This window comes from Cervus elaphus, chromosome X, assembly GCF_910594005.1.
Source record: "Cervus elaphus chromosome X, mCerEla1.1, whole genome shotgun sequence".
NCBI classification, from domain to species: Eukaryota; Metazoa; Chordata; class Mammalia; order Artiodactyla; family Cervidae; genus Cervus; species Cervus elaphus.
Genome location: NC_057848.1, coordinates 134,019,426 through 134,045,105, shown reverse-complemented (window position 1 = coordinate 134,045,105; position 25,680 = coordinate 134,019,426). Strand labels below are relative to the sequence as shown.

At 39.7% G+C, this 25,680-nt stretch overlaps 1 protein-coding gene across 8 annotated transcripts in view; it reads right to left on the bottom strand.

The window, feature by feature from the left end:
* Positions 1 to 25,680, bottom strand: part of CASK (calcium/calmodulin dependent serine protein kinase) — a 370,356-nt gene that overhangs the window by 119,348 nt on the left and 225,328 nt on the right. For all 8 annotated transcript variants that reach the window (XM_043895774.1, XM_043895776.1, XM_043895778.1 and 5 more), the window contains exons 6-8: positions 15,765 to 15,867; positions 9,711 to 9,886; positions 5,035 to 5,157 (exon numbers count right to left, since the gene is read on the bottom strand). In XM_043895774.1, the coding sequence (XP_043751709.1) occupies positions 5,035 to 5,157; positions 9,711 to 9,886; positions 15,765 to 15,867 (402 nt within the window). The remainder of the gene's footprint in view (positions 1 to 5,034; positions 5,158 to 9,710; positions 9,887 to 15,764; positions 15,868 to 25,680) is intronic.

The window sequence follows — 25,680 nt, the reverse complement described above, 5'->3', positions numbered from 1 at the left end:
AAAGCACTCACCAAGCCTCATCAATTTTCCTTAATCGCTCTCAGTTTGGATACTTCTTTCCCATTCCCACTATGGCTCCCTGGTTCAGGCCCTGTCACTTCCTGACTGGACAGACCAGCTTCTATAGGACCTTTTTGTCTCTACTGCTTGTATCCTGACAGGTAACCCACCTGTGTACAATGTCCAAAGGAATTACATGAGCATGCTGCTCATATAATTTTGCATCACTCAAAAGCTTGCAGTAGCTTTTTACTCTCTATACCCTAATATCTAAAGTACCAAATTTGGCATTCTAGACAAATTCTTCCCTCACACCAAATTTTCAGTCTACTGCAACCCTATTTAAATAGCTGACATTTTGTACTATACCAGTGTTTCCTGACCCCTTCCCCGAATACCCTGAACACTTATAATGCTGTGCCTCCTCTGTGCCTCCCACATGGGGTATATGGCCCCTTTAGTCCTATTAACATGTGCAGCCTCCCTCCCCACTATCCAGTCTGTAGCATTAGCCTACAGTGACCTCTCATGCTCCCCGTTAGTCTCCCAGGGACCATACTTCCGTATTCTTGTGAGATGCCTCTCACGTGTGACTTCTTTGAGGTTATCTTTCTGTGTCTTTATGTTATATCAACAGCATTTGAAATTTCATTTCACGGTCTCACCATGCCTTTCTCTCTTTAATATGTTGGGAAGTTTAGAAGATAACAGACAGTGAAGTGAAAAGGGAGAGAATGATACACTCAAACATTTTTTAAAAATAAAATTATGCTTATATTATGATTCCTGATATTTTCTAAGCAGATGAAATCATAAAATTAAAAAGTCTATTAATGTACTTCTTACCACAAAACAAGTAAATATTAACTCCACAGCATTATAAAACTAAGACAAAAGAATAAAGATAATATTTTCCAGATTAAATAGTCCTACCTGAAACTAACAGTACTGTGATATGAATTCAGAAAAATGTCATTAGCAATGTGTCTTGCATTAAAGAGGTGTTTGATTCACTATCCATTGTGCACACGAAATGCTAAATATACATTTAATTGATGTGTTGATTGATTCTTCCAAAATTCAAATTGATTAGGCTAATATAAATACCCTTTTCATCTTTATTATAGTCAATATACTTGGAATCTACATATTAAGGCTACAAAGTGTGTGACAAGAGCTTAACTGCCTGTGAGAAAATTATAATCTTAGTTGTTCTTACTTTTGTTGGAATGAATATTTACAGCAAACAGCACTAATTTAGATAAAAGTATTAAACAGGTATAATTTAACAACTTCAAGACATTCACATATTAATTGGTCTATTTACTCAAATTCCCATTTTATATGTCATGATTGAATAGGACTTTTTTGTGGTCTTGCCAAAGAAATAATAATTTTTTTGGACACAAAACAGTGGTATCATGACTTTGAGTACTCCTTACTAAAAGGATTTTCATCATCTTATTTCTTTACATTGCAGTTACTCAGAAGTTTTTAATATTTAAACTTTAGCTTAAAGTTTAGCCATTGCTAAATTACCACCACTTCTATGCACAGCAATGATTTAAAAGTATACATGGAAAAGTACTGAAATATAACATAAGCCTATTCTCATCAGCTTGATAACTTCTCAATGAATTTTTCCATCTTCAGATAACACACTGTGGTGAAAAGTCTTCAGTAATTTTTTCATTTAAGTTACTGACACTTTGTCTTTTGTCTTTGTGGTGCCAGAAATCTGTTGTCTATTAAACTCAGATTATTTGGCAAAAGAACTATAATCATTGCAGGGATAAGAGTTTCCAAAAATAAATATTATTAGTCAACATATGCAAGATAATGAAAGCCAAATTTTCTAAAGGATATTAAAAATGACTAAAATGGCTGCCATTTTCACTGTTACTTGGCATTTAAACTAGCTGCAAACAAAAAAAAGATCCTCACGATAAGAAACTGAGAAAAGCAAAGGCAAATCAGGAGGTTCCCCTGAACTGTTTATTTCTGGGAGAAAATAAGTACTAAGAAAGTATCTCAGAACTGCTCACTCTTTTCTGGAGGAAGTCAGGAATAACTATAGCTGGGGAATTCAAGTCAAGAATAGCTAGAGCTGAGTATCAGAGGATTGAATGCCAATGTGAAAAGTAATATTCTTAAGGAGAATCAAGATCTACTGGAATTTCAACATTGTTCAATCATACTATTATCCCATGTCATCTTAAGGTACACTACTAACCTATATTCAAATATTATTATTTTGTATAATTTCTGGGGAGCTAGCATGGTATAGTAGTGTGAACACATTTATACATTCACTCATTAAATCATTAACTGATATTTATGAGCACCTACTAAATGTCAGGGGCTTCCCAGGTGGTGCTAGTGGTAAAGAACCCATCTGCCAATGTAGGAGATATAAGAGAAACAGGCTTGATTCCTGGGTGGGGAAGATCCCTTGGAGGAGGGTATGGCAACCCACTCCAGTATTCTTGCCTGGAGAATTCCACGGACAGAGGAACCTGGCGGGCTACAGTCCATAGGGTTGCAATGAGTCAGACACAATTGAAGCGACTTAGCATGCACACACTACATGTCAGACACTTTCAAAGGTTCTATACAGAAGTGAACCAAGAGACAAAAATTCTTGCTCTGTATGCAGCTTATATTTTATGGAAGTAGAGAAACAAATAAATAAAATGTAAGTATGTCTCATGGTGACCAATGCTATGGAAAAAAAGTAAGGCAGGAAAGTGGGGTAGGGAATACTGGTGGCAGGGGACATTTCTTCCCTCAAATTTTAAATTGGGTGGTCAGGGAAGATCTCACTAAGAAGCTGCTATCTAAGCAAAGACTGAAGATGGTGAGGGGATAAGCCATGAAGATAGCTTGGGGAATAGTATTCTAGGGAAAGGGCATTACTAACACAGGCACTGAGGCAAGTGTGGGCCTGCTGTTTGAGGAACAGCGAGGAGGTTGACATGAGGGAACAAAGTGAGATGAGGAGAGTGGGAAGGGGTGAAGTCAGAGAGGTATCAGGGAGTGAAATGGTAAACTAAATTAATAATACTTCAGGGGACAGGTCTAGCCTAAAGGTATAAACTCAGGGTGTACAGATAGCATTTGAAGCCATTAAAACTATTGGTAGACGAGGTCTCCAAGGGTTTGGGGCTTCCCTGGTGGCTCAGCGGGTAAAGAATCCACCTGCAATGCAGGAGACCTGGGTTTGGTCCCTGGGTTGGGAAGATCCCCTGGAGAAGGGAATGGCTACCCACTCCAGTATTCTGGCCTGGAGAATTGCATGGACTGTATAGTCCATGGGGTCACAAAGAGTCAGACATGACTGAACAACTTTCACTCTCACTTTCCAAGGGTCTGAGTGTAGACAGGAAGAGGAAGAGCAAGGGGCTGTAGTACTCCATTGGGAAGACATGGTACAGGGAGGTGAGGAAGAATCAGCAGGATCTGGAAGGGGCTGCCACAGAGGTAGAAGGGAAACCAGGAAGAGAGGTGCCCTGAGGCCAAGGGAAGACAGAGTTCCAGAAGTATGGATGTCCAATTGTTGATATGCCAAGAGGGAGAATCATGAGATCTGACCACCAGACTCAGCAACGTGAAGGTCACTGGTGACTTGACGACTTGACAAGAGCTATTTTAGTGGAGTTGGTAGGATTGCAACACTGACTAGGGTGGGTTCAAGAGAAAGAGATGGGAGAAACTGGGGAAAGTGAGTAGAAATAACACTTTCTAGGAGTTTTGCTGTCCAGGGGAGCAGAGAACAGAGGCAGAGTCTGGAGCGGGTTGTAGGGTTAGGAGAACATGCATGTGTGTGTGTGTAATGAAAATAAATGGTAGCTTGTTAGATCCCACAGAGATAGGAAGGTGCTGATGCAGGGAAGGGCTCACAAGTGGGAGCTCTGACCTTGAGTAAGTGAATGGGATAGGATCTTGAGTACAAGGGAAAGGGGTGTGGTAGGCTGAATCCTGGTTCTAACATCAACAACTTTTGTGACTTGGGGCAAGATTCTTAACCTGAGGCTTAGTTTTCTCACATGTAAAGTGAGAATTTCCTGGAACTGTTGAACACTGTAATGTCTTCATCAAATAGTACTATCTCACTGAAGTCCCAAGTTATAATTTTCTTTAATAGCAATACTTCATTGGCAGGATGGAATATAAAAAGAACGTTTAAAATCTGCTTTTTCTAGAGCCTGGGAGCCACAACTACTGAAGCCCACACACCCTGGAGCCCCTGCTCCACAAGAGAAGAAGTGCCTGTGACGAGAAGCCTGCACATCACAACTAGAGAGAAGTTCCCTCTTGCTGCAACTAGAGAAAGCCAGCATGTAGCAATGGAGACCCAAGTGAAAGTGAAGTCACTCAGTCGTGTCTGACTCTTTGCGACCTCATGGACTACAGCCTACCAGGCTCCTCCATCCATGGGATTTTCTAGGCAAGAGTACTGGAGTGGTTGTCATTTCATTCTCCAGGGGATCTTCCCAACCCAGGGATCGAACCCAGGTCTCCCATATTGCAGGAAGATGCCTTACCATCTGAGCCACCAGGGAAGCACCCAGCACAGCCATAAATAAATAAATAAAATTTAAAAAATCTTTTTCTTAAGAAAATAAATCTGTATCTAGTATCTATTGAAATAAAAATAATGCTATAAAGTATACAGTCACAACCAAAGCAATGATAATCGCTTTTTAAATATCACATACTAAGTTCGCTTTCTGTTGTTCATGTTGTGCATCCTTGGAAGATGTGTTGGTAGAGAACAAACAAGCCTTCCTCTGGGATGGATTTTGCCTTAATCCTCTTCTGTACCCTCTTGTGATGAAGCTGAATGTCATTCAAATGGTACATCCTCTTAGATGTTTACAGAGAATGCACAGAAACAATAAATAAGGTGAAAAAAACTAATTAAAAAAATGCTCAGAAAAAAAAGGGTGGAAAGGGGCACCTTACAGAGTAATGCATTCTTGTCACTGGAACTGTCCAAATAAAGTGCAGATGGCCACCTAAGAACTCACATACCTTAAGCCATGGGTGATTAAGTGCTTCATAAACAGTGATCCTCTCGGCGGGATCCAGCATCAGCATTCGGCGTACGAGGTCTTTGGCACTTTCAGAGATATGGCTCCACTGCCTTGGATTCATCTGAAGAGGGGGAAAGGAAAATTACACAGGTAGGTTCAGTTAGACGTTAATGTTCACTGTTAATATTCCTACACTGTTTCAACGCAAATAAGATTCAGGTAGCAAAGTAGAGAAATCGGATTCTAAAGACTTGCTTTCTAAGGAAGAAGAGGACTGAGGTCATGCATTTCCTGTTGCTCAACACATGAGAATTTGCATCAGTAAATATTCTTTATATATACTCTGGTTAGATATATAAAAATATTTTTAATAATTGAAGAACAAAATGTTCACGATTCCAGGTTCTATCTCAGGTAAAATAAAAAGTCTAGCATCTAGACTCTAAGGAGATGAGAATACTTTGATCTAGAAAGGACTAAAATAAAATTTAAAAATTTTAAAGAAGTATTTTTAATATTTTGTTTTTAAAACTGGGAATTAGTGGTAACTGTGAAGCCATACAAAGCAGCTTTTATTAATAGGATACTTTGGTCACTGTATGTCATTTTCAGCATTTAGGAAAAAATATATTACTATAGGCCTTACAAAAAACCCAATTTACTTGTATATTATTCTTAGTGAAGTGACATTTTTTCCTCTTTTAGAGATGAGACAACTAAGCCACAAGGTAAGTTGGCTAAAGCCGAACAAAATAATAAATCATGAGCTGTTCCTAAGACACAGGACTCATGAGCAAGGCTGTGGATCTCTGAGGAAAAGAGCTGGAAGACTCCTGGGAAAAGAGGTCTGTCTGAGACCAGGAACCAGGAAGAAATGGAAAGGAATGCTTGGGGCTTGGGAAGCCCCAATGCTTGGGAAGGCAAGTAGGGACATAAGGGAAGAGGCGGAGCAGGGTCTCACTCCCTATTTAATATCAGGAAACTGACTGAGTGAGTGAGCACGTAGGAGCTGTCTGTTGCCAGGAGCTTTAAGCAATGCCATGGCTTTAACCGGCAGAGACCCATGTCACTTTCTATGGGAGAAAGATGCAGAATAAAGTCCCAACACTTTAAAGCCAAATGAAATCACTGCTTGCATTGTAATACACACGAATCATTATAATCTGGCCAAGGTTTAGCATCAGGCATTTTGTTCTGGCTAATGTGAAGCTTTGTTCTAGTAGATAGAGAGTGGAAAATGTTCCATCTTTTTTGTATAACAGGCAGAATTCTAAGCGGTAGTCACTTCTCTTGTCAGATCCCTTAATTAAAAGTGAATGCCGTGAAACTGTTGAAATACTGTCATCCTACTGAAACTGTGATCGGTTGACGAGTTTGAAATAGGGAGGCGAGTGATTAGATGGGGCTTAGACAGCCTTGCTTCCTCTTCACCATCCTGGAGATGATGTTCTCTTTCATGTCTGAATGATCTGTTCTCAGGAAAGGTGTTGAGAAACCATCTGAAAGTGGTCATAAGATTTCTGAAGTGAACAGAGGTTGAGAAGTATACTCCCTGGTCCTTTTCATGAGGGAGCCCAATCCAGGGTTTTCTCTTTGTCAGAGAAGAGTAGCTGATATTAATTTGGGAGGTTGAGTATATCTTTACCATCTGAGCCATCAGGGAAGCCCTTGAATATATAAGGGAGAACAAAACAGGGCTATAAAGCAGTCTTAATTATTTGAATATGAAAGCGAGGCAGCTGAGAACTCCTGCTGTGTAGACACCAATTGGATATCCAGAAACAAGTGATATAAGGTGACATTGTATCTTTTATAGACTTTGGGAAATTTATTTAAGACCAGTAGCAGCTTATAAACTATGACATTTTGTCATCAAAATTTTCTTGAAAATACTCACAGAGATCAAGGATTTTTAATTTTTGTTGTTGTTAAGAACTACCAGGGTGGTAAAATATTTTTGAGATATGCTCCAAAATAATCTAGTAGCATGTAGAATATAGATAAAACAAGATTGGCTGGATGTTGATAAATATTAAAGCTGTGGGTTCATTATACTATTATCTCTACTATTTTGTTAGAAATTTTCAGTAGTAAAAAATTTAAAAATGAATGCTGACACAATCATAGTATTTTTTCTAAAGGCCCAGTAGAGTCATCACTGATAGTAAAGATCGATCTGTACTTCAAACTAAGCTACTGAAAACCTAGGGCCTTTGTAAGGAAAGCCATGAGTATAAGCGAGAGGTGAGGTTAGCCAAGTAAGAGTAAATATACTATTAACTTTAAACCCCCAGGTACAGAAATTATAGTATAGCTGCCACCATCCACCTGACTTATACTAGAATACTAAGAATAGGAAATTTTAAAACAATTAATCTTTTGGACATATTTGACTAGTCCAAATTTTTTTCTAAACAAAGAAACAAAGATAACTATTCAATGCTTTAAAAATAGACAAAATCAAATACCAAGAAGCCGTTGGAATGAAGCACATTGCCTTGGAAACCAGGAAGTTAGCAACTGAACAAACACAAAGGAAGAATTCTATTATTAGCAAATGCTTATAGCTCAAGAAGATAGGTGGGAGATTTTATTATATGGTACCTACGTCATAAGTTGCTGTGAGAATGAAAAGAGTTAATATAAGTAAAGTGCTTAGGACAGTTCCTGGAACATAGTAAGCACTATGTATGAGCTATCATTATTGCTAGTATTATTATTACACAGATAGATTACTGTGTTTATTTTCACATGTTAGTATCTGATTTCACTTGGCAAAATTCAACGAGAAAGCCATAACCGTGCATTCCTGATAGCTACCCACAATTTCCAGGGATTGAAGGGAGATGATTAACTTACAAGCAGTTTCCTGAGACTTTTAGTTACCTTGAAAGGATTGATTTTATTCCCCAATGGTCAACTGACTCTAAGAGAAGCAGAAAAACCTATACGTAAAACCTCTTTCTCTGTTAACAGAGTTTTCCCATAGATCTTCATCTAAATAAAGACAAACCTGTGTACCTTTATATGTAAGCTGATGGTACACAAGGAAAAAAGTACAAACCATTCTCACCAACTCACTTCCACAAGCTTCAGTTGCGATTTACAGAATAAGGCCACAACTCTGAAATTACTTTACCTTCATTTCTTTTTTTTTTCTCAAGTTTTGTCAAGTCCCATATAAAATTCTAACATTACTGAGGAACAGGGAAAAAAAAACTTTAGGGGCCTCAGAGTTTTGGAGTGTAGTGTTATATGAATATAAACCTGTGTGTTTGGTTTTTATGTTGCCATGCATGGCTGAAAACGAAAACAGTGATTTTGTTGAATAGAAAGTGCATGTGTTAATAATAACAGGAGAAAGGAGAACTTCCTCAAAATAAACTGCCCTGATTTGATAGCCAGACACATACTCCTCTGTGCTTCCCATACAGAGCATCGTATTCCATCAGCCATACAAGGTGGCACAGGGCAATAAAGTGGAAAAGCTAGGGTAGTGAAACCAACCCCAAGCTTATTTCCAAGAACCTCCTAGGTCTTTTTGGTATAGCCACTCATGATGTCAGTAATGGCTTCTTAAATTATTTAGTAATGAAAGTAATAATGTACTAATCAAAAGTCTGGGAATAGTACATGTAGTTTCCAATTCACAGGAGCCAAAGATGAACATAAATATTTGAATCACACCAAAATGGCTCTAAATTACATTATGAAAAACAGTTGTGATACTGGCATTTCAGTTTATCCTGGAAGGTAAACGGCAATTTTTTCAGCTGTGTTGGCTGACCACATAAAATGCAATAAAATAACATGCATGCTAGAGCAGAAACAAATAAAGGATAATAGACACTAAACCTAAAAGTAAGATAAAGAATTACTAAAATTACCTGGATGAAATTTCCATTTTAACTTTAGAAATGAAGTAATAAAGCCCTTTTCTCAAATTACACAAAGAAGGGCCAAAGAAGTTTATGCTCCAGCTCAGCCTGAATAAATGCGTTTGATCACCAGACAGCTAATGAATATTTTAAAATCTGGGCTCTGGTCTGTCACAGACACCTTACCCAGGGTAAAATAAAAGCTCACATTCTCTCACAGTAAATTCCAAGGAGTATTCCAAATTCTTTCCCTGAATTAGAATTTTATTTGAAATAAGTGGGGCACAAACGAATTACTATGAATTTGAGTTAGCTAAACAGGCAGTTTTGCTAGAATGTACTTGTGGTCAAAGATTTTGACTTGTAGTGTGGCTCTGTGACTCTGAGGGCCCAGAATGTGGAGGAAAGGGGGAACATCCATCGGGTCTCTGGTCTTTATACTGTATCAAAGACAAGTTGGGTCCCTGTTTTCTGGACTAAACACAGAGTTGGAATCCAAATACATGGGATAGACTAGAGGCAACACAGAGGGAATGAGAAGGGAGGAGTGAGGCAATGGTTTTTTTTAAAGTCAGTCATCTGGATGATAATTTGGCTGAGAGCGACTCTGAAATTTACTTGAGAGCTTTGTTGCCTAACAAGGCTAGTGGATCAAAGATGCAAGCAAAATACTTTTCTCTGACTCGGTAACTATGTTGACATCAATAAACAATCCAAAGAGAGACAATAACTTAAAACATTTTTTTTCAGAATAATTTAATCTCAATGGAAAGATAAAACATTCATAATATATTACCTTATATTTTCCTTTAATAATGCCTTCAAACAATCTTTCCTTGGTTCCATAAAAAGGCAAACAACCGCTTAGCAGGATAAAAAGGATCACGCCACAACCCCAGACATCTACAGGTTTTCCATAAGGCTCTCTCTTGACAACTTCTGGGGCCATAAAATGAGGTGTTCCAACACGCCCTATATTTAAAATGACAACATCAAGGAAAAAATGTTTACATAAAATGGGCTTCCTCCTCATTTGAAAACTGAAAATAACAGTGTGAATAACAAGTTTAACAATGTAAATATTACCACCTTTTCCCTCCTCTATAAAACCAAGGAAAAAAAAAGCAGAAAGAAAAAAATTATTTATCTAATCACCTCTTGAAAATACTGAGTCCAGGAGAGAGAGGTACTCTGTCTTCTAACGCTGTTACTTCCTATTGAATTCTGCAGAGTGCATGGTAAATATTTACCTATTTCTTAAATCATGAAGAAGTTGTTTAAATTTTATAATTTTCACATGTTTGAAAAAAATTACTAAAAATACAGAGCAGAGACAGTGGCAGGGAGAGGGGGAACAAGTGAGAAAATATCCGTGGAGAAAAAGATTACTTTTGATTACCAAACAGAAATTCTCAAATTAAACCTAATGCTGAGAACTTTTGCTTGGAATATGACTCTGAATCTGAAATCCTGTTCAGTAGATTTTAGGAATTAATTGCAGCAATTAACAATGGTTAACAATATTTTGTTATAATAGGATTTTAGCTTCCTTCAAATATTAATATTGGAAGAGAATGAGAGCAAATATATGACATAAGCCAAAGCAAAATCATGAGGCTCTTCCCATTAGATTCTCTTTGATTTCTACCTTCTTTAAAGTGTTTTTCTTTTTCTTTTTCCCTATCAAAATTAGGTTTCAGGAAGGAATCTGAAAGCAGTTTGCACACCAGTAGCCATCTTTAACTCAGCATCCTCTTTTCTTCTGTAGAACAAAAGATTTGAATCCTAGGGAAATTCCTGTGGGAGGGGACGGCCTGCCAGATTTGATAGCTCTTCTAGCTCTAGGCGGGCCCAGTGCCCTCCTCTCCTCCCTTCCCCCCTACACCCCCCACCTCGTCATCCTGAGTCCAAGATCATTTTTATTTCGAAGACGGCACAAAACTTTATGGAGAGCTCGGAACAGTGTTCAGTTTAGAAAAAGACCTCAGAGATCTTCTAATCCAGCTAGAGAGAAAGCCTGTATCATAAAGTCTTGTTGGTGATTGTCAAACCTGGTTAGGATGGAAATGGTTGGGAACAGCTCTGAGCTTGTGCACTGGGAATGTTCCTTTGCTGCAAATCGTGGGTCCCCTTCTTCCCCCATGACAGGGGAGATTATGTTCAGGGTTCAGAGAGTGAAAATATTTTTATTTAAAATGTATGGTAGATCAGAGGAAACTCTGTGCCGGTTAGAAGGAAAGATTTTTATTTTCATTTTGCCCCATTTAGTTTCCTCAAGTAACATAAAGAAGCTTGAAATGATGAGAACTAAGCCTCCTACTTCATTAACAGCTGGGACAGGGCAGTGCCCTTGGAGAAATGTGCCTTGGTCTGATGGACAGGAGCTGGTAAAAGTAGGGAGAAGCAGGGTAAGAGATCAGAGTACTCATACCAGGGCACCAGCCAGGTACCTGCTGGTGGTTGGGATACTGCTTGGAAACGCAACTTGACTCTTACTACAAGACAGGGCCAAGCAACTCAAAATGCAGGTCTCAATCTGGGACTAGTCAAGAGCCCCCATGGCCAGCCCTGGCCACCCACGGAGAGGTTCTCTCCATTTATCTAGATTGAAGACTACCATGGTACTGGAGAATCAGTGTTCATCCTTAAGGAAAATACATGTTTTTTGGTTAAGGAATTTGCTCATAAATGAAACATCGTGTGTTCTAGTCACTCAGTCATGTCTGACTATTTGCGACTCCATGGGCTGTTAGCCCGCCAGGCTCCACTGTCAGTGGAGTTCTCCAGTCAAGAATATTGGACTGGGTTGCCATTCCCTTCTTCAAGGGATCTTCCTGACCCAGGGACTGAACCTGGGTCTCCTGCATTGCAGGCAGATTCTTTACTACCTGATCCACCAGGGAAGTGAAAGAATTTATAGGAGTGGATTTTAAAAAAATTTATTTCATGCAGATTGGTAGAATGTGAAAGGACTGGAGTTACCCTTTAACATATACTGACCTCCCCAATTTTCTGGTTTGTGATCACTTGACTTTTCCTTCTTTGTGGTCACTTGATTTTTATGACGCTGACCACAGAATTCTAAGAATGAGAAGCCAAATTACCAAACCAAATTAAATGTCACTGTATATGAGACACTTCAGATGTGCATTTAAAAAATTTAAATGTTAGTTTTTTGATAATATAATAAAACCTTATTATCCAGAACCTCAGGGAAGGAGGAGTTGTTCTGAATAGGTACATATTCATTATACTTTAGGACTTGAATCTTTACACACCCACCCCTTTTTACTTTAAGAATTTTGGATGGCTCTCTCTCTATAATTTCCTGACTTCTTTTATACAAGATGCTGCAAATAATTCAACCTTTTCTTGATGACTCAGAATTATTATTGTGATACCAATGAAAGAAATCTGGTATAGAACCAAAAATGCATGCATACCCCAGAGAATAAAGGTTTATTTTTTTCAGTATAAAAGGTGGCTGTGCTTTCCAACTTTTGGTATCTGCTCAATGTACTTTTTTTTTTTTGGTCAGGCTTTCATTTCTTTTCTTTCACTATGCTTACTCTAGCCTTGTCTTCTCCTCATTTGTTGCATAAAATTTGCTATAAACTGTAAACTCATTAGAAACCAAATTCTTTCACTTAGTAAAAATTTCCCAAGTGCCTGCTGGGTCTAGGACCACTGGGGACATACAAGGGATAAGCCATGGTCCCCCTGTGCCCTCACAAGGCTCAGTCTTTGATATAATTACAAACCCCCACATGAAATGCTACATGAAGGTATGTAGGCCAGACAGCTATGGGAACGTGGGAGAGAAGGAACAGGGTTACCTAACTTGGGATGGTGAAAATCAGCCTGCTTCTAAGACTATTTCATTAACTAGATACACAAAATGACAAAAGGCATTCTAACCTGAGGGAAAGGCAGGTGTAAGCTATGAAGGAACGTCAATCCACAAAACTTTCTGAAAAATGGAAGCATGTCAGCCTCAGAGTGTGTCTTCACATGATCACTTGAGAGAACCATGAACAGGTATTAAGGGCAGGAAATGTCTTGCTGCTATTACATTTATTTTCTAGGTTCCTAGTTATATTCTGGATAAGTGAGTTTTCCAAACAGCTGAGTTTCTGATAGGGAACGTGTAAATATCTGTAAATGGCTTTTTACTATATAGAATATATAATGGACAGAATTACTTTTGATTTGGAGGACTGAGTGGTCAAAGATTCCAATCTAACAGGAAAATAGCTTTCTTTTAGATATTAGCAAATGAGCTGATACATTTTCAGAAGTGTCTTAAACAACATGAAAACTTTTTATAAGAGAAATCATTTATCCTCTATCTATATATGTATATTGCATTTTAAAGACATTGTAATGTTTGAATTAGTAATGCAAGCAAATGTATGTTTAAGAAATGACAGTATTTTGACCACCACAAAGTATTTTAACTCTGTAAGGACTGAGAAAAGTAAATTTTGCACAACTGATACACTGTGGATTAAAAATCAGCTTTAAAAATACAAACTTGATGGGAAAGATTCATGGACTTTAGGAAACTAGATTAACATGTAAAAAATGTCTGGATAAGTCATGAATCTGTTTTTCCCCTTCAGTCAAGGTACATAGTAAAATGAAGCCCATACTATCTTTAATGCTAACAAGATGCAAATTGAGATCAAGAGAAACAAAGTCACTCTAAATGGCCAATATATATATAACAGCATATAAAAGGAATTCATTTTATATCATATCATCCCATCAACCTTGAGGATGTAATCGTCAGAATTTGTTATTTAATTGTGTAGTCTTAACACGGGGGTGCTCTGTACAAATAGTGGATGTGAGAGAGTTAAACAGCAGTGTTTGTTTAGAAACAACTTGGGATTTGTAGTTGACTGCAAGATTAATATGAGCCACCAGTCTTACAACAGGGTTGTCTAAAAAGCTCATGCAATTTGGGGAGGCTAATAGGAATGTAAGATCCACAGCAAAAGCAGTGATAGCTCTAAGTTTCTATGCGTTGGAAAGTGCGTGGAGATGTGCTCAGTTTTGGCTCCGTATTTGGTGCAGTCAGGAGACTAAAGCAGTTTATGTGAGGAATGATGGCTAAATCAACCTAGGCGAGTTAACTTGGATAAAAAGGCGGATATGATGGCAGTTTTAAAGCATCTGAATGACTATTGGGTGGAACGATTAAAATTGCTCACTGTGGCTCCAAAAGCCAGAAGTAGGACTCCTGGGTGGAAGTTATAGGAAGATAGACCTCTGTTTAATGCAAGGATGAATGTTTCAATAGTCAGGGAGCTTTTAAAAAATGGAAGAACTGTTCTGGGACATAATGAATTCTTTGCCACCTGAGGAATTAAACTAGAGCTCAGTCTTTTGCAGGGAATTTTATGAGAGAATTCAATCATTAGTTTACAAGACTGGAGAAGTTAAGGACTCTTTGAATTCTGATTCAGTGATTCTATGATTAAGCTGCATGTTGCTACCTGACCCTATGGTCAGTCTTCTGATTGCAGATGATAAGTTTCAAACTTTTCATTGGTTTTGAATTCACTAGTTCATTAGAATTAGAAGAAAAAATAATCAGTTTTCAAAACTATACTCAACCTGCAATTTCTCGTATTCGTGGAAATGATTAACTAGAAGAAAACACAAAACTAGAAGAAAATCTAAACACAATTTAATTTTGGAGGGCAATGTGGTAAAATAATGATTTAAAGACTATAACTATGACTCATAGCTCATTTTTCAGAAAATGGCCTATGTTAATACTGCTTTGATGTTTTAGTAACAGTAAATGAAATGAAATGAAACACTCTGTGTAAAAGATTATTATTTTGATATTTATCATTTGTCAGGTATTCATATTTAATATAAGCATTCTTGAAAGATGACATGTTTAAAAAGGTTCTGTTGATATTTTTCCTCTTTGTGAAGGCCGGCAGTACTTGGAGATGAAAAATAGAAAGCAATGGCTAGAAGATTGGTAGTTGGTAGAATGGAGAACTAAGCAATTTGCAAAACTAAAGAACAAAACTAAAAACAGGGCAGCATTCTGAGCTGGAATCTACTGAAAGGAATAAATAAAACAAAATACTTGAATCTGCAATTAGCATCCACCTCTGCATACTGGTGAAGAAAGTTTGTTTGTTTGTTTGTTTTTTTAAGAAAGTTTGTTTTAACTTTTCTTCCTTTTTTATTCTGGCATGGGAATTTTCTAGTTATGTTTGCTTCGGCTAATAATAAAATCAGTCTGTGCTCATATCTGCTTGCTCTTCCTAAACACACAGACTGATGGCCTGAGTGTGACTCTTTCACAAACGAAAAGAAGAAAGCAGTGTGAAATTAAAAATCAGCCACAGATATAACCTGAAAGGAGTGAATCCACACACTTTAGATTTGACTTCATTTGGCCAATTCAACTTTAAAAGTCACTTTGCCTCAAAACCACTACAATATTGTAAAGTAACTAGCCTCCAACTAATAAAAATAAATGAAAAAAAAATAAAAATAAAAAATAAAAAAGGAAAAAAAAAAGTCACTTTGCCTCAAATATCACCTTCTTCCAATACTGTTTTAACCTCTGTATGTTGGGTCTCTTCCCTGTTAAATGATGAGGATACAAAGAGTAAAAAGATGGAGTCTATTCTTAAGGGACTAAAATTCTAATTATGATTATAGAATTATTAAATTCAAAACTATATTATGGCACTTTTTTGGGGTGGAGGTGGAACGTGGTATGAAACACTGAGGATAAACTAATATTGAAAATTTTACACCAGCCTAAAAAGTGATGCGGTTTTGAAGGAAATTAAAAAAAAAAAAACATTCTTACCTCCAGCTACAAGTCCAGACTCCCCTAATTGAATAGCTACCCCAAAGCCCCCAAGTTTAACAGGTGCCGAATTTTCCTTTGAGGCAAGGAGAACACAGTGGGGCTGAAAAGAAAAACAAACAAACCAAAGAAAATGATTAATTTTCAATCACAAAGCCAAATAACATGACCATATTTGTTGTTGTTCAGTTGCTAAGTTGCTTCTGAGTCTTTGTGACCCCATGGACTGTAGCCTGTTAGGCTCCTCTGTCCATAGGATTTCCCAGGCATGAATACTAGAGTGGGTTGCCATTTCCTTCTCCAGGGGATCTTCCCAGACCAAGGATCAAACCTGCGTCTCCTGCATCAGCAGGTGGATTCTTAACCACTGAGGCATCAAGGAAGCCCATATAGTAAAATAAAAACTCCTGGAATTAGTTTGGATGCTTGAATTATTTGTCTATTCTCATGTCTGGCTGATTTCTCCAAAGACTTACCTGTTTTTTCCAACATTTTTCAGGAATTATTTGCTTCCAAGATTAGGGTATGGTGCTCCAAGCACCACTACTCAGGAAGAATGGACGTTCAAGACAGACAGATGTGTTTTCTGCCTTTTCATGCAATATTTTCTCTCAGTGAGTGAGAGCCTACATTTGTTTAAGGAAAAGTATATTTTACACCTAAGTTTCTTGAAATCTGACTTGATCTACAGAGCCACTGTATCTTGGCCCTTGGGGTGTTGATGACCCTTTCTCTGCCCCCTCTCCCACCATCCTATTTTTCTTTATTTGTTCGACTTCCAAGTAAGATTTAATGACTTTAATTGAGCCCTTCTCCTCGGGAATTCAATGCTCTTCCTTGCTGGGGTCTCTTCTCTGGATGTGCCCTTCCTCTCTGTGGGAAGGGGAAGTGAGAAAAGAGAAGGGGGGAAGGAGACTACTGGGCTGGCCTCTAGTCCAGGGTAAAGACACCCCCCCACCCCCCGCCTGAGGAGCAGCTGCTTGACCAGGGCTCTCTAAGAATCATATGATTTTTGGTTACAGTGAGAGTCTCTTCATAGAACCTAGTCCTCCTGCATCTGCCTTTTTCTGGGACCGTGTTGGGGCTGGTGTCAGGAAGGCATTTAATTGTGGGGAACTTTGGTCTCTGCTCAAATACTACGCTCCTCTCTGTGACTAACATTACATATGCTATGACCTGCTCTTAAAATATAAGTTTAGTGAAAAAGGCAAGCCTCTTCAGGCTTGGAAGATAAAGGTATTTTTTATTCTCTCCCACACTTGATCAGATGTAAAAATGACCCAGTTTTAGTTCAGGTTTAGCCTAGATGATAGTGGGCATGAAGAGACCATGCAATAAAATTCTGAGCTGGTACACCCAGAGTGATGTTTAATGATGGATATGCAAAAGTAGGAAGGATTCTTTTATACTTTAGAAGTTATTTTTTGTCCAAGGGTATTTAAAGACCTTTACAATAGAGTGTAGCACAAAGAAAAATGAGCCCTTGAGTATAAATGTGTGTATGAGTGAGAGAAAGAGGAGAGAAAAAGCAAGCGTACATGGATGGTGAGCAAACTGCAGGAAGACACAAAGTAACTGGTAGGGTCTACAGAAAGACAGGCAAACCTCTACAGAAACCAACTGACAGAGTGCTCTCTCTCAATGCAAACTCTCAGTTGGTTCAAACAGAGATCAATGATAAGAGATCTAGTGTGGGGTATGGCAAATAAACAAGCCTAGAAAAGGATGGGCCTGATGCAGAATAAGAAAATACAGAATAGACCCAGACAGGTCTCCCCACCAGTGTCATCATTACCTTCTTAGGAAGGAGTAGTAGAAGCTTAAATTGGAATCCCAGAGTATACACTTTATAGTTTGTTGACTATATCTACCTTGGACGTGGGATAGCTCCTCTTGGCCACTCCTGCACCGTTGCAGCCTGGTGCTCTCGGTTGCCGCCCCTGACCTTGGGCATGGGGTAGCTCCTCTCAGCCGCGCTTCTGCGCGCTGCGTCGCAGCCGCCGCGCTTCTGCGCGCTGCGTCGCAGCCGCCGCGCTTCTGCGCGCTGCGTCGCAGCCGCCGCGCTTCTGCGCGCTGCGTCGCAGCCGCCGCGCTTCTGCGCGCTGCGTCGCAGCCGCCGCGCTTCTGCGCCGCCCTTCTGCGCGCTGCGTCACAGCCGCCGCCCTTCTGCGCGCTGCGTCGCAGCTGCCGCGTTTCTGCGCCGCCCTTCTGTGTGCTGTGTCACAGCCACTGCACTTCTGGCGGAGAGGAGCTACCCCACGTCCGAGGCCAGGGGCGGCGGCTAAGAGGCACTACCCCATGTCCGAGGTCAGGGGCAGCGGCCGAGACGAGCTACCCCACGTCCGAGGTCAGGGGCGGCGGCTAAGAGGAGCTACCCCAAGTCCAAGGAGCACAGGCTGCGCAGGCGCAGGAGGGCAGAGAGGAGCTACTCCACGTTCAAGGTCAGGAGGGGCAACCACGTCCAAGCGGCTGCGCTTTGCTGGAGCAGCCGTTAAGAGCTACCCCACGTCCAAGGTAAGAGAAATCCAAGTAAGAAGGTAGGTGTTGCAAGAGGGCATCAGAGGGAAGACACACTGAAACCATACTCACAGAAAACTAACCAATCTGATCACACGGACCACAGCCTTGTCTAACTCAATGAAACTAAGCCATGCCGTGTGGGGCCACCCAAGACGGATGGGTCATGGTGGAGAGGTCTGACAAAATGTGGTCCACTGGAGAAGGGAATGGCAAACCACTTCAGTGTTCTTGCCTTGAGAACCCTGTGAACAGTATGAAAAGACAAAATGATAGGATACTGAAAGAGGAACTCCCCAGGTTGGTAGATGCCCAATATGCTACTGGAGATCAGTGGAGAAATAAGTCCAGAAAGAATGAAGGGATGGAGCCAAAACAAAAACAATACCCAGTTGTGAATGTGACTGGTGATAGAAGCAAGGTCTGATGCTGTAAAGAGCAATATTGCATAGGAACCTGGAATGTTAGGTCCATGAATCAAGGCAAATTGGAAGTGGTCAAACAGGAGATGGCAAGAATGGACTGGAATGGGTGAACTTAACTCAGATGACCATTTTATCTACTACTGTGGGCAGGAATCCCTTAGAAGAAATGGAGTAGCCATCATGGTCAACAAAAGAATCTGAAATGCACTACTTGGATGCAGTCTCAAAAATGAAAGAATGATCTCTGTTTATTTCCAAGGCAAACCATGCAATATCACAGTTATCCAAGCATACGTCCCAACCAGTAACGCTGAAGAAACTGAAGTTGAACGGTTCTATGAAGACCTACAAGACCTTTTAGAACTAACACCCCCCCAAAATGTCCTTTTCATTATAGGGGACTGGAATGCAAAAGTAGGAAGTCAAGAAACACCTGGAGTAACAGGAAAATTTGGCCTTGGGAGTATGGAATGAAGCAGGGCAAAGGCTAATAGAGTTTTGCCAAGAGAACACACTGGTCATAGCAAACACCCTCTTCCAACAACACAAGAGAAGACTCTACACATGGACATCACCAGATGGTCAACACCGAAATCAGATTGATTATATTCTTTGCAGCCAAAGATGGAGAAGCTCTATACAGTCAGCAAAAACAAGCCTGGGAGCTGACTGTGGCTCAGATCATGAACTCCTTATTGCCAAATTCTGACTTAAATTGAAGAAAATAGGGAAAATCACTAGACCATTCAGGTACGACCTAAATCAAATCCCTTATGATTATTCAGTGGAAGTGAGAAACAGATTTAAGGGACTAGATCTGATAGACAGAGTGCCTGATGAACTATGGACGGAGGTTTGTGACATTGTACAGGAGACAGGGATCCAGACCATCCCCATCGAAAAGAAATGCAAAAAAGCAAAATAGCTGTCTGAGGAGGCCCTACAAATAGCTGTGAAAAGAAGAGAAGTGAAAAGCAAAGGAGAAAACGAAAGATATTCCCATTTTAATGGAGAGTTCCAAAGAATAGCAAGGAGAGATAAGAAAGCCTTCCTCAGCAATCAATGCAAAGAGATAGAGGAAAACAACAGAATAGGAAAGACTAGAGATCTCTTTAAGAAAATTAGAGATACCAAGGAAGCATTTCATGCAAAGATAGACTCGATAAAGACAGAAATGGTAAGGACCTAACAGAAGCAGAAGATATTAAGAAGAGGTGGCAAGAATACACAGAAGAACTGTACAAAAAAGATCTTCATAAAAAAAAAAAAAAAAAAAAAAGATCTTCATGACCCAGATAATGATGGTGTGATCATTCAACAAGAGCCAGACATCCTGGAATGTGAAGTCAAGTCAAGTGGGTCTTAGGAAGCATCACTATGAACAAAGCTAGTGGAGGTGATGGAATTCCAGTTGAGCTATTTCAAATCCTGAAAGATGATGCTGTGAAAGTGCTGCACTCAATATGTCAGCAAATTTGGAAAACTCAGCAGTGGCCACAGCACTGGAAAAAGGTCAGTTTTCATTCCAATCCCGAAGAAAGGCAATGCCAAAGAATGCTCAAACTACCACCCAATTGCACTCATGTCACACGCTAGTCAAGTAATGCTCAAAATTCTCCAAGCCAGGCTTCAGTAAATATGTGAACCGTGAACTTCCAGATGTTCAAGCTAGTTTGAGAAAAGGCAGAGGAACCAGAGATCAAATTGCCAACATCCGCTGGATCATCAAAAAAGCAAGAGAGTTCCAGACAAACATCTATTTCTGCTTTATTGACTGTGCCAAAGCCTTTGACTGTGTGGATCACAATAAACTGTGGAAAATTCTGAAGGAGATGGGAATACCAGGCCACCTGACCTGCCTCTTGAGTAACCTATATGCAGGTCAGGAAGCAACAGTTAGAACTGGAAATGGGACAACAGGCTGATTCCAAATGGGAAAAGGAGTATGTCAAGGCTGTATATTGTCACCCTGCTTATTTAACTTATATGCAGAGTACATCATGAGAAATGCTGGGCTGGATGAAGCACAAGCTAGAATCAAGATTGCCGGGAGAAATATCAATAACCTCAGACATGCAGATGACACCACCCTTATGGCAGAAAGTGAAGAAGAACTAAAGAGCCTCTTGATGAAAGTGAAAGAGGAGAGTGAAAAAGTTGGCTTAAAGCTCAACATTCAGAAAACTAAGATCATGGCATCTGGTCCCATCACCTCATGGGAAATAGATGAGGAAACAGTGGAAACAGTGTCAGACTTTATTTTTTGGGGCTCCAAAATCACTGCAGATGGTGATTGCAGTCATGAGATTAAAAGACGCTTACTCCTTGGAAGGAAAGTTATGACCAACCTAGATAGCATATTAAAAAGCAGAGACATTACTTTGCCAACAAAGGTCTGTCTAGTCAAGACTATGTTTTTTCCAGTGGTCATGTATGGATGTGAGATTTGGACTGTGAAGAAAGCTGAGCGCTGAAAAATTGATGCTTTTGAACTGTGGTGTTGGAGAAGACTCTTGAGAGTCCCTTGGACTGCAAGGAGATCCAACCAGTCCATCCTAAAGGAGATCAGTCCTGGGTGTTCATTGGAAGGACTGATGGTGAAGCTGAAACTCCAATACTTTGGCCACCTGATGCAAAGAACTGACTCATTGGAAAAGACCCTGATGCTGGGAGGGATTGGTGGCAGGAGGAGAAGGGGACGACAGAGGATGAGATGGCTGGATAGCATCACTGACTCAACGGACATGAGTTTGGGTAAACTCCAGGAGTTGGTGATGGACAGGGAGGCCAGGTGTGCTGTGATTCATGGGGTCGCAAAGAGTTGGACACAACTGAGCGACTGAACTGAACTGAACTGACTATATTTAAGCTTAAGTTAATGTTACAGTGAGATTTATCCAACAGGGTGTGGATTCAGTTACTCTCAACAAACCCTTTAGTGAGCTAAGTCATAAAATTGGAACTTAAAAGAATAAACAAAGAAACCACCATACATAAATGGATAGAAGACTCTAGTAATGTTAAGTAATGTTAAGTGTTTGGGAGGGAAAATTAAGCTGGTATGGAGGTAGGTGTTACAGGTTTGGAGACTAGGGAGCTGCTATTTAGTAAGACAAGGAGTGTCAGAGAAGACCTCTCTAATAGGGTAATAGATGAAGACACACCAAAATGAAGTGGCAGAAAGTCACAGGGAGGTAAGATCTTGGTGTGGAACAGACTACATAGAAAAGCTCAGAGGCACGAAGGGGGTTGCTGTGCTTGGAGAAGAGTGAGGAAGCCAGTGTGTTGGGAAAGGAATGAACAAAGGTAAGAGTGGTAGGAAATGAGATTCGGATGATCAACCACCCTACTGTCTAGGGTTTTGAAGTCAAGGACAGAGCTCTGGGTTTTAGGCTGAGCAAGATGGGAAACCATTGGGAAATTTTGAGCAGGAGAGCATGAAGATCAGTTTTAGGTTTGGAAAGGATCACTTGAGCTGCTGTGGGGAGAAGAAATGGCAAGGGCACAAGAATGGATGAAAGGAGACCAGGTAGGAGGCTTCCGTGGGTGTTCAGGCAAGAGAAGATGGTGATTTGGACTAGACCAGAGTGATAGAGGCCAGGAGGGTAAAAAGTGGTCAGATTCAGGATATGTTCTGAAGGTAAATTTGACAAGAACTGCTGCTAGATATGGGATGTGAAAGAGAGATAGGTCAAGTATGGTAATTAGGTTTTTGTCCTGAGCAACTGAGTGAAAATGAGAATGTCATTTACTGAATTTGGGAAACACAGGCGTAGAAATATGAAAGAGGGATCGAGAATTTGGTTTCACACAAATTGAGTGTGAGGTCATGTAAGACAGGAGAGGGAAGGCTGGGACTAGAGAGATAAATTTGGGATCAAAAGCATGTACATAATATTTACAGCCAAGATAATGAATGAAATCACTTAGGGAGTGAACTACTTATAGAGAAGATGAGGTCACAGAATTGAGACCTGGTACACACCAGTATTTGAGGCAAGGAAGATGAGAACAATCGAGCAAAGGAAACAAAATGTCTGGACAGTGAAGCAGGGGGAAAATCAGAAGACACTGGTGTGCTGAAAGGCTACGAAGAAGTCATTAAAGATGAGAATTGATCATGATATCTTGAAATTCACTGATGACCTCGTTAAGAAGGATTTTGGTGGTATGAAAGTGAAAGTGAAGTTGCTCAGTCGTGTCCAACTCTTTGTGACCCCATGGGACTATAGCCTGCTAGACTCCTCCATCCATGGGATTCTACAGGCAAGAATACTGGAGTGGGTTGCCATTTGGTGGTATAACAGAGACAAAAATCCCCACTGAACTATGTTCAAGAGAGAATAGGAAGAGATGATGTGGAAATAGTAAATTCAGATATCTTTCAAAACTTAACTGTAGTAGGATTAGAAAAATGGGATGTAGCTATAAGAGAATGTGAAGCCAAGGAAGTTTCTTTAACTTTTTAATATTTACAACTGGAGAAACCAAATTAACAAAGCCTTCATGTACCAATCACCCAGTTTCACAATTATTGACATTCTGTCATTATTGTTTTATCTATCTCCAACCATTTATTGTTATTATATTTTTGCTGAAGTCTTTTAAAACAAACCACATCATTTCACCAGTAAAATGTTCACGTATGGGGAATCTGCATGAAAGGTGCCTGCAATTCCTTGTATAATACTTTACCTGTAACCCTATTTTAAAGGCACTTAAAAGAATTCTCCTTGTGGTTATACTTTCAATTTGTTACATACTGAGGTCAATTTGTTTTAACTAGATTTTGACTTAATTTGGTGTTCTGATTATACAAAACATGTTCATAAAGTTTCAAAGGCAACTGTTAGTTGCTCAGCCCTGTCTGAATTGACTCTTTGGGACTCTATGGACTGTAGCCTGCCAGACTCCTCTGTCCATGGGATTCTCCAGGCAAGAATACTGGAGTGGGTTGCCATTCCCTTCTCCAGGGGATCTTTCCGACCCAGGGATCAAACCTGGGTCTCCTGCATAACAGGCAGATCCTTTACTGTCTGAGCCACTAGGGAAGTCCAACCATATACAAATACCTTTCAGAGAGGCCTACCTTTTGTTCCCTCTCCTCAAGCCCAGTCTCTCCCTCCTCATTGGCAACTGTGTGTATCAGTTTTTGGTTTATCCTTCCATTGTTTTGTTTTGAAAATGAGACAATGCATACAAATACTCAAAATTTTCACATAACAACATATGCATTAGGTCACTCCATCAACATCTTCAGCGAAGTTTTGTTTTGTTTTTTAAAGACAGACATTTGCATGCTGGTGGGAAAGATCCTATAGAAAGGAAAAAAATGACCTTAGAAAAGAAGGGGGATGGGATGTAGTGTACAAGTAGGAAGGGGGTTGGCCCTAGTGACAGAGAGGGAGGCACCTGTAGATGCAGACAGATGTGAATGTTAGAAGATGAGGAAGTTCTCTTCTGAGCACTTCTATTTTCTATTTACTTGAAATAAAGTGATCAGCAATTGGCAGTGGGGAAGGAGGAGGGGGCTGTTGGCAGCGTGAGAAGAGTGAAGGTGTGAAAAAGTATTTTCAAAGGATAGGAAAATGAACTAAGACAGTGGTTCTCAAACTTTAGTATCATACAGAGTTTCTGGCCTACATCCCCCCAAATTTCTGACTCATAAGGTCTGGGATGAGGTTAAGAACATGCATTTCTAACAAGTTCCTGAGTGACGTTGATGCTACTAGTCTGGGAACCCATGCTTTGAGAAGCCCTAGACTAAGGAAATAGGGCAGGACTGCTGGCAGCATAGGAGCCCACTCAAGGTGTGTGGTCATGAGTTTAAAGCAAGACCCATCAACACTATTCTGTGTTTACACCCAGCGGTCCTCATTTTAGCTGGTGGGGTTCAGGCCTGGAATGGGAGGTCAGCTGAATTTAACCAGGGTTGGGATTTAGATAAAGAGAGGCGGGTGATATCAGTAAGAGCACGAAACCAGCATATCCGTTTATTTCTTCTTTTCTACTTTTATCTTTTGTATAAAGAGCTAAGATAGCAACAAAGTTCAAGGAAGGGGAAGGGTGAGCGGAAGAGGATGTATGGGGATAAGCTAAGAACACTGAGACAAAAAGCAGAAAGCTCAGAATGAACAGGAAAAAGGCTCATACAAAGGAAGAACTAAGAAAAGCTTATACTCAAAATTGGGTCACAGTAGGGTCATTAGGGAACTGAAGATTGAAACAGAATTAGTGTTTTGAAAAGGGGATGGCTTAGGTGTGGAAAAATAGCTACCATGATAAAAAATTTATATTAGATTTTATGAAAGAGAACATATAATAAATACTAGTCATTAAAAAATTCCTGCCAGGATTCTGAAAAGCTATTTATTTGCACACCTGTGTTTATTGCAGCATTATTCACAATAGTCAAGAGGTGGAAGCAATGCAAATGTTCACTGACAGATGAATGGATAAAGAAAATGTGGTCTATACATACAGTGGAATATTATGTATCTTTAAAAAGTAGGAAATTCTGTCATATGGTACAACATGGGTGAACCTCAAGGATATTATGCTAAACAAAATAAGCCAGGCATAAAAAGCCAAATACTGTATGATTTGACTCAGATGAATTATCTAGAGTACTGAAAATCACAGAAAGTAGAAAGGTAGTTGCCAAGGGTAGGGGTAGAGAGAGGAGGGGTTCTTGTTTAGTGGACACAGAATTTCAGTTTTGCAAGATGAAAAATTTCTAGATACAAACACAACAATAAGTATATTTAGCACCACTGAAGAATATAAATATATTTACAAATCATAAATATAACAATAAAAGTATATTTGCACAATATAAATATACTTAACACCACTAAACTATACATTTAAAAATAGTTAAGGTAGTTAATTTAATTTATGTGCTTTTTTACACCCCCCTGCACGAAATTCCTCCCAGACCAATACAGTAATGATCTTCCTTCTCAGAAGTTCTA